The 9,710-nt window shown below is 42.9% G+C and overlaps 1 protein-coding gene across 3 annotated transcripts in view; it reads right to left on the bottom strand.

Moving 5' to 3' along the window:
* Window positions 1–2,347: 2,347 nt before the first annotated feature.
* The window catches only part of ANAPC1 (anaphase promoting complex subunit 1), a 33,900-nt gene continuing 26,537 nt past the window's right edge, over window positions 2,348–9,710 (bottom strand). For all 3 annotated transcript variants that reach the window (XM_054062547.1, XM_054062548.1, XM_054062549.1), the window contains exons 39-47: window positions 9,173–9,290; window positions 8,227–8,304; window positions 7,730–7,797; window positions 5,947–6,085; window positions 5,478–5,564; window positions 4,850–4,945; window positions 4,339–4,537; window positions 3,709–3,843; window positions 2,348–2,702 (exon numbers count right to left, since the gene is read on the bottom strand). In XM_054062547.1, coding sequence (XP_053918522.1) covers window positions 2,587–2,702; window positions 3,709–3,843; window positions 4,339–4,537; window positions 4,850–4,945; window positions 5,478–5,564; window positions 5,947–6,085; window positions 7,730–7,797; window positions 8,227–8,304; window positions 9,173–9,290 — 1,036 coding nt within the window. In that variant the 3' untranslated portion in view covers window positions 2,348–2,586. The remainder of the gene's footprint in view (window positions 2,703–3,708; window positions 3,844–4,338; window positions 4,538–4,849; window positions 4,946–5,477; window positions 5,565–5,946; window positions 6,086–7,729; window positions 7,798–8,226; window positions 8,305–9,172; window positions 9,291–9,710) is intronic.

The raw sequence follows: 9,710 nt of genomic DNA, 5'->3' as shown, positions 1-9,710 counted from the left end.
TTCCCATCCTAGAGGCTGAAGAAATGGCAGGCAGGGTGCTGCCGAGGTGGCAGAGCTGTGTCTTGGGCACGTTGTGCTCCAGGCATCAGGCTGGATCCGTGAGCATCCTATCCTTGGGTGTAGATGCTTCCTCCAGCCCCAGGGAAGCTGCAGTTTGCACCTCCTTGCTTAAAACCTCTTTACTTCTAGTTTGTTGTCAAATGCATCTTCATCTTCCAGCTTGCCAAGCCACCATGCAGCATCAGGCTCACGCCAGCAGGAACATGAATTGGACTGCTGTTCAAAACTCTTCTGAATGTGAGACAAAAACCCATTTACGAAGCAGGAGAGGGAGAGGCGTTAGCCTACCTTCAGCTCAGGTTTCTCAGCTTTTCACTCAAAATCCAGCATTTGAATTTTCTGCTTTTACTCCCATAGCATGAACAGGGCAAAAGAGTAAGAGAAAAACCTGTGCAACTTGCTCTGAGTTCATGGTAGGGGCTTTAGGTGGCTAAAAAACATTCAGCCTCAGAAAAATCAGGAATGGAGAGCTGGGGAAGGCACGGTTTCGTTCGCTTTTGGAAGTGAGCTTCACATTTCTCCAATACAGAAGGAAGAAAGCTACTTCCCCAAGCTGCACTGACTGAGGAGGCATGCATACCCTAAGCCCAGCAGGAACCATCCTCCCAGGGGAAGGAACAGGCAGGACTGCACAGCCTGACCTCACGACTCTCAGAGAAAGAAGTGGGTTTTTCCATAATGGCCAACGGGTTTATTTAATTCACGCAACAAAGAAGTGACCTCCAGAGATGGGCTTGGTTTTGGTGTTTTTTATAAGACTAAACCCCAATTTTTCCAGCTGTCAGAGAGGCTCTGCTAGGTTCTCCCTCTCCTTTCCAAAATCTTGAACACAAACCCTTGCCCCAAGGACTGAGACATCTGTACGCTCTGCCCAGGAACTTCCCTCAGGACACATCCCATTTCCTCTTGTCCTCGCTGCTCCGCCCCTGAGCATGTTGCATTGGGCTAATCCTTTTTTGTAACCCCTGTCCTGACCCCGAGCCAGCAGCAGGTCATGCGATACTATCACCACCATTTCACCCGATGGAGGTTCCACTTGCAGAGAAAGCCTATCCACTCGCTTTCCATCCACGCAACAAAGAGGATAGGTCAAGGAGCTGGTGTCTGGGCTACAGCTCCACTGTGCCTGCCTTTGAGCTGTTTATCTACCATGTTGGATAAAGACTTAATCTCCCCTGAAATTAAACATTAACTTTCCGAAGTGGGTGCCCAAGGAAATCAGATCTGAAGAGCTTAAAGGAAAGGGGGAGGGGGTAACATTTTTCATGGGCTCCATATGATTGCAACTCAGGTCCTTGCTTCAGTACATCTTGAGCCACTGAAAGCCTTGGTTAATACAATCAAACGTTTTCTTAACATTTAGAAGGTTTGTAGAAGTTTTCTACTTTTGCTTTCTTCCTAATCACTCCTCATTGTCTTTTTCCACCCATATGTCCCCTCCCAAAAGTCCTTTGGCTCCCCTACTTAAGAGTTTGGAAAAAACAGGGACCAAGATCAGCTCAAGTCCCAGAGACTAGGATCCAATTTGAAACTTCAGAATAAGCAGAGTCCAACAACTTGGCTCTGTCTGCTTTTCTAGTAGTAATCATTCAACCTCTGGCTGCTTTTATTGGAACAACTCCACCTGTTTTATGAAAAATTAAGTGCCTGGCCTGCCCAGAACAAATATGGAAGCAGACACGCTCTCAAGTTCAGTGCTCTGGGGAAATACATAAGGCATTGTATCAGAGATGAAGGAAACACAAACGAATGCTCAATTATTTAAATTGTCTGTAAGTAGTTTCAGTTCTTGCCCAGACATAACGTAACATAGTAGAGGCAGGTGTTTTCTCAGCAACCACTGACTAATTGCAGAACAAAGATTAGAAAAGTAAAAAAAAAAAAAGAAATATGTAAACAGTGCAGCAGTGTCATGGATGAGTTGGAGCAGAGCAATTTATACTTACAGAGTACGTACACTTACAGAGGAGATAAACAGCAGCCTTTATGAGACCAAAAGCAAAAATATTGCATGAATGAGACTGAAATATCATGCCAGTTCTTGAAAAGCATACTTGGTACAATGCAAGTGGCAGGGCAGGTGGCTTGCTTTCCCTTCCAGACTGAGACCCAAGAGGAAAAGCAAGTTTGTCATCATCCAGGCTGCCCGTCTCCCAAAATCAGTACCTCCTTGAAGCGGATTAAGATACATCACAAGCAAAGAAGTTAAATAAACAAGGGAATGATATGGCTCTCAGTCAAGGTCTTTTCAGACTTCACCACAAAAAGACATACTTATAAACAATCCTTAGTTACAAAAGTAAATTTATTATTAGTTCACTTTTACAATTTCTTTTTTTATTAATTGTAACAATTTATAAATAACTCCTGATCATGGTCACCACATTCAGACACAAGTCTGACGTCTGTGTTGTTTGAGAAGTTACAAAACCAAGCACACTTTACCTGTATGTTTTCGAAAAGCACGAAACAACCCACAGCTGGCTCTGTCGTTCAGTAACCGCACGCAGAACAAATGCCACGGACCTACAGCACCATGGCTTGTGGATTTCTAAGCAACAGAGGAGCCAGCCTTAGTAATGCCCGAACCGGCATATTCAACTGCTTGAACTTCAAAAGCAGCTCAGAGAAGTTGCTGCTTCCTAGAAATTAAAGAAAGAAAGAAAGTGAGCATGCATTGGAGTAACATTTGCCCGATAAAAGAACTGCCAGTAGCCTGCATTCAGGGTTTATCTCTGGAGACGTGCTCACTGCTATTCATCTTGTTGCAATGCTGGTTAAAAAGTAAGTTTTCATACGAGAATTCCAAGAAATCCCAAATTCAATTAACATGGCAGGAACTCCCAGAACAGAGGCCTGTAATAAGTAGAGAGGACACAGAAAACCCGCCTTCCCATAGGGGGCTTTTGACCTGAACAGACACTCGGGCACCTGACTGGAAAACATCCAAGATGAGACAGGGGAACTTCTACAGTCCAGGTGCCATCATCTGCACAGGATTCCCAGGCTGTGGCTTCTAGGAAGCCTTCAGCAACAGAGACCTCTCAACACAGAAGTGATGACATTCATGTTGCACCCCTAAGCAAGCCACAGAGTTTGCCAAATTCAAGTCTAGCTGCGTTTCTTTTGCAGTCTGAGAAACCTTAGGCGTGTGGAGGTGGACTGGTGTAGCCACAGGATGGGCTGATGGAGGGCAAGAGAAAAATTGAAAGGCCCAGAATTTCCCTGGATCCTAAACGGGATTACTGCTGGGAACTTAAAAGTGATCACTTTGACTAGGTACTTATAGGAAAGGAAATTTAAAGGATATTTGGGGTCTGGCTAGCCCAACAAAAAGAACATCTTCACCATTTCAGCCCATCTTATCTGGTCCTGCTGCCTGGGAAAACATCATTGCGTGCAGGTCGGGAAAAAGCCACAGCCTTTTTTATACAGGCTAATTCTGACTTCTTTAGTCCTGCATAAATTCTCTACCATTTACGTCCCGATTCAAGACAATTAACAAGGATAGAAATTGATGGGACAGCTTTCAGAGGAAATGCAGGCTGACACGTAATTTACAGGATGTGCTCCTTTTAGTATGCAAGGCCAAACCCAGGAGTACGTGTCCGTGCAAGTTCAGAGAGCTGTCCTGCATGCCTGTCTTACCTTCCAAGCCTCCAGCTGCCAGCTGACCTGGTGTTAGGACAGAGTGGTAAATAAGAAAGCAAGCCAGCATGCTCAGCTGAGATTCCTCCGTGGGCTGCCTACTTAAGTAGGAATGCAGACAGATATCTCCTCCAGCTGTAATACACAAGACACTGATGAAATTTAGGGAGCATTTGTGGGAGGAAACAGAAAGGAGAGAGAACAGTATTTCCACAGAAAAACCCTGCTGGAAAGAGTCCTCAGCTCCCCATAGAGCAGGCTAGCTGTTTGCTTGCAAGCCTTCTTCATTCTGCTGTGGCCAGTCTTCAGGTTGTTCTCTGCTATGGTCACCCCTTGCTTTTGCTCTTAGGAAATGCTCCCAGAGTGATATTAGGGAAGTATTTTCTCTGAGAAAATTTTCTCTTCCCCACTAACTAAACTTCCCAGCGTTACATTAAAAAATAATTCTTCAGTAAACGCTTCACACCAAATGCACTAAACTGAAAACAAGTTGGTTTATGCTAACATGCAAATACCTTCCCTTCAGTTATCATTTTTCAGTACTTTTGAGGCAAAAGTCAACTCAGATCAGCAAGACAAAAACGGTGAATTGCAGTCATGGCTAGAGGGTTAAAGGTATCTTCTCTCTACCTTGAAGCCACTGATCCAAAGTATTATCGATAGTGCACTTCATCACAGGCAGAAATTCAGAGTTCATGAAGAGTCCTCGGTTTGGATTCCTGCTCATCCTCTCCTGGTGACTTCTGGAACTGAAAAATTCTAACACCAGCTTTATCTGCCACAGCTCAAACGTCTCGGACATTTCTCTTCTTTCTAATCTCCTCACAGCCTAGCAGAGGGGAAATAGAAAGCGATTGTCAGAATGTGAACGGCAGGAGGAAATTGTCAGAAACACGAATCCTAAATTTCACCTCGCCAAGGGCTGCCCTTCTGAGCACCTGCTAAGAAAAACAGCCAGCTAATGTTTCTGGTGTAATTTCAATTTTCATTAACTTAGGTTATTTTCCAATTTGCTTTGAAAATCTCTGCTGTCTCCAATAAGCTCATTAATACATCTCCTCTTCCTCCTTTCAGTCTTCTACAAAAATCACACAATACTCTTATGCCAAAGCTTTAAAGAGGAAAATAGCATTTACTCCACCTGATCTATTGCTATGTACGTGGGCAGCATCTCTGGATTTTCCTGGGTAACGCACTCATAAAGAATTGAGGAGAAAAGATCCAGGATTTCCTGTTTCTGATAAAAGACACATGTTTAACAAAGCACATACACTAGATACATTTTATTTCAAGTTCTTGCATTGCTCACATTTCCTCCCATTAAAGTTAACCCATGCACTGACATAAATCAGCAACGCTACCCAGAACTAGGCATAATGTGACTGTATTTTACTTCTTCCCTCAAGCCATTTTGTGCAAGGACACACAACGCAAAACACCCTAACCTTTCCGCAGAGGCTTCACCCAAATGCTGCAAGACACTGAACAGGGCTCTCAGTATTTGTTAAACACATGCTGCAACGAATACCACTGGTGTACACAACTACCAGCAACTGCAATGTAACCAATAGTGAAAAAAAACCCAACCCAATCCAGCAAAAACTACAGGATTAACACTGTTTCACACCTTTGTATTATAAAATATCCCTTAGAATATTCCCTGTCCCCACCAAAGGACTGAATTCCATCCCTCAGTTTATCATAGGTTTTTCCCCACTTTTTATTTGGCCAAGCAAGAAACCACACTAGTCCACATCCAGGCATCATACCTGGCCCATGTTCACAGTTGGTTTGCAGAAATAATCAGCGAATGAGAACAGAGCAGGATCAGAAGTGAAAGCTGAAATTGCTTCTGGCTAAAAAACAGATAAAAACACACTCTTAAAATGAACTTTTTTATTTTATTGCACAAGTGTAATAGCAATTTATACTCAACCCTTCCTTCTCCAGCACACAAGTGAGAATGCTGTAACCTACATAAAGCATATCATGGGCAAAACATGCCCAACGTTTCTGTCTGCCCACAACAAATGTGTATTCACATTGCTGCTCTTAGGTTAAGCTCATCACATGCCCTCTGTGAAAGCCACCAGACTTCCTTTCCCTCAAGCAAAGCAAGTAACTTCAGTACTTATAACCATGTGGCAGAGGTGGGTGCTGGAAATAAAATAACACAGCACGACCTGCTGTGCTTCCCTCAACCTTTCTAGAGGCTGGAAACCAGTTTGGGAACAATACCTTGAATGCCCGAGCCTCAGAGTTTCGGTGAGTAACGGTCTGTGCTAAGAGACTGCGCCAGCCCATCGGGTCCTCCTTGTAGGAGAGCTGCCCAGCTCTCAGCTTCACATACAAGACACCACCCTTTGAAAGAATGGATCTGAAATAACAACATTGGTACTTACTTTAAATTGATACATATGCACAACGGGGCAGACCTGTAATGGAAACGTGAACTCCAAGAACTCATACATAACAATATCCCTGTTTAGGCTTTGTCCCGATTATTTAAATCCTGTCCTATTTGTGTATCCACAGAAATCTCGGCATCTTCAGGGCAGGCTGCTATTACATGGTGATGTGATGGCAGGCAATGGTGATGAAAAAGGAATGAGCCCTACTGATATAAGGAATGTAAGTCATTGCAGGTTCATGTTAGACTCTTCTAGGATGAGCACTCAGCACCAAGGAAAACCACGCAAGTTGGTATCCACAGCTTTAAAGGCATGCTGTGATGATCTTTTCTCCACGTAAAAAGCAAAACAAAACCAAACCCCCCCAAGATAACCCCCAAACCAACACCCCCCCCATTCCTGACCAAGTCTACAAACAGAAGTGTGCAGCAGTTTGAAGTTACGCCACTGCAAAGCAGCTGCATGTTTACCTGATTTAGAGTATCAGTTGCACCATTAACTGTAAGCACTAGGCATCCTTAAAATAACCAAATTATCTGTATTGAAACTAACCGCTTAGCATAACAATATAGCAGCAACACACGTGTAGTAAGACAGGGAAAATTATTTCTCACACGTGCATTTATCTCCACAGTAACACCAGACAGGTCCCTACCATTTTAAAGGTCTGGGGACAAGATCTTGTGACATGAGAACCAACAGATTTGAAGCATCTGGATACCCAGAGGACAGTTAGGTCCAAAGGCAGCGAGTTCCTCAGTCACCCATGCTGGTTTCTGCTGCAGCAGCACAGGAAGGCTCTTTTGGACAAACAAGTTCTCAAGTGTGGTAAAGGCTCAACCCAGAAGGACGAAGCTGGCTTCTGCCACCTCCAGTGCAGAAGATGAATCAGTATGTGCCTTCTGATTTGGAGGACTCTGCACTACATCTCAGCCCTATTTGTTATCTTTAAAGGCACAGACCAATAGACGCTGCATTGTAGTGCCTTATTTAATCTCAATAGTCGCATTTAAAGTAACTAGAAAAAACATGTTAAATGATGAAAGATGCAGCTGGCTTCTTCTGTACTCCTCACAGTGAGGAGTTGCACTGTAGGCTGTTAAGCACAAAGATGAGAATGATTTTACCCACAGATTCTGTATTCCGGTAAGATTTCTGTTTTTCACAGTTGCCTGACGGCAAGTTAAAATGCAGCAAGCAGTACTTTGTATACTTCACATAACATGAGAAAAATAGTATTTCACAAAGCAGTAACAGTCAGCTAACTACTGTATCAACAGTCTGGGAAACACTACATCATAGCAACTAAAAACTAAACTAAAACCATGAGTTTAAGATGGTTTCTGGTGCTGCTTAATCCCGCTGCCAATATCTGCGGTTTTTACTATCAGGTTTTCCCCTGACCTGTTTTTGCATGAATTATTCACATCAATAGGTGAAACCAACTACGCAGTTTCTTTCTTCACCCTAAAGTGCTGTCAAATGCACAACAGTGAGCTGATCAAAACCAGACTTCTTTCCGAACCACAGATGTTATAAGTACAAATTTAAACAAAAAAATATTACTACAAGGTCACTATTCAGTTAAGCATTAGTTAAAGAATACTTACTTCAGATGATTCGTTCCCTTGCTTAAATCTATTAATAATTCCCAGTACCGTGGTCCCTTCACTCTGATCTGTCAATGTAAGCATTTTTATTAGTAGATATAACCAGAATCATAAAATTAGGAGTTTTCTACACAAGCCTGCAGTTCTTTCTGGGCCCTTACAAGACCACGTGCCCTTTTATAGTGCTACCCACCCAAAAAGGAAGAGCATCTAGCTTTCTCTCTCCTACAGTGAAGTTTTCTGGCACATGGAACTTCCTGCTACATCAGGCCTTGAAAGCATTATGATCAAGATCAAAGAGAGGCACGTGGCATAATTTAACACATACTCCATAGTGACAGAATTGCCTTTGGAGCCATTACTATGGGACACAGTTGTCCCGAGTTTGGCTAAGGTTGGACAGGAAATCAAAGAAAAGACACTAAGTCTCTGTTCTTGCACTATTTGTGATGCAAACTTGGGTGATTAAATTCCTCATTAAAATGCAGACTTTTTACCTGTTTCAGTAAGTGAAGTTCTGGAAGAAGCGTGGGTGCCATCAGTTCCTCGGTGGCTTCTGCATACCACTGCGTGCCCTTCAAAATGTCACCAGTATTCATATATTAGCAAAGCTCATTTTTGTGTGAGGAAAAAAACAAAGAAAAGATGCATCTCCTTTATAACAACTCCCCAGGCAGAAGTCAGTCAGTTTCTGTTCCTGAGTTCTGACTAAATACATGACTTAGCATTGCCTTTGAGGTCAGGAAACATAAGCCTAAATTAAAGGTGTATTTCTCATGGATGGATCACATAAAACATTGCGCAAGTCAGGCACACTTCAACTGAAAAGTGAAGGTTTGAGAAGCGTATTGCAAACATGCAGAATTCCTTGCCAAAACCACAAGGGACACAAACTGCACCTCTTCTCCCCTGAAATCCCAAGAACCCTTTCTTTAGTTCTTTCAGGAACATCATCTGTCTTGTGTAAGCCTGTACAAAATAAATTATGGAGAAAGGACTCTTCTGCAAAAGACTCATAATGCAAGCACCCAGGAGAAACAATAAGTTGCACATTCCAGCAGAACTGGGAGAAGGCTTTAAAACCACAGATGGTTCCATCCATCTCTGTGCTTTTGGAAGTCCTTCCTCCTTAGAAAGAGGGCAGCTAGGACCCTGGCTCAGTTGTTAGGTGTTTGACTGTTTGAAGACTTTGTGGTGCCTTTTACTTGTCTTCTATTCTGCTCTCAAGGTGACATCAAAGTACAAGTAAGGTGTGAGTGGGCTGAGAACAGCCCTTCAATTATTTGCATAGAATTTGGCTCCTCTCCACCACAACTTGAAAACAAACTGAAGGCTGCTGGCCACAACAATGAAAGCAGTGTGCCTTTGGTATATCAGAGTCTTCAGTTGCCTCCCACACCTTCTCAAAGGCCTTTGCTCCTCATTGTGCCTCAGACACCTTACCTTGTACGTAACCTCTATCAGTGCATAACAAGGAGTGTTTGTATCCACATCTACAGGTGTCAAGAGCCTTGGTTCTGCTGCCAGCACATACAAATGACGCAAAGCTTGAAGGTGGTACCTTGCGAGGGGAATAATGAATTCAGCACTGTGCGGTACAGGAAGGGAATGATCTCCAAATACCAAATTACACACAGCTTAATAACTAAACACAGCTCGATTTTACTGGTGAGATACTTGTAGGAGCGTAGTAGGTTTTGTATTTTTAGACGTGTGGGTTAGCTAACAGAAAAGGACTTGAAGAATCATAAATAAAACTGATTAAAAGTCAGACAGATCTTGCAGGAAAATCTTTTCACCTGAGCAAACTGGAACAGTCAGGTCACAGGAGCACAGTGTAGAGCCTCAGGAAACCTGCTTGTGTTTCCTCACTGATTAAAAATCATTAACATCATCTTATATTTTCACCTGTTTCTTCCGTTTTCCACTTTTGAAAAGTCTCCAAATATTTATTCACAGAGTACGTAGGTAAAAATTCTAG

This window comes from Cuculus canorus, chromosome 3, assembly GCF_017976375.1.
Source record: "Cuculus canorus isolate bCucCan1 chromosome 3, bCucCan1.pri, whole genome shotgun sequence".
NCBI lineage: Eukaryota > Metazoa > Chordata > Aves > Cuculiformes > Cuculidae > Cuculus > Cuculus canorus.
The sequence above is the reverse complement of the archived record's forward strand: the minus strand, read 5'-3'. Positions and strand labels throughout refer to the sequence as shown.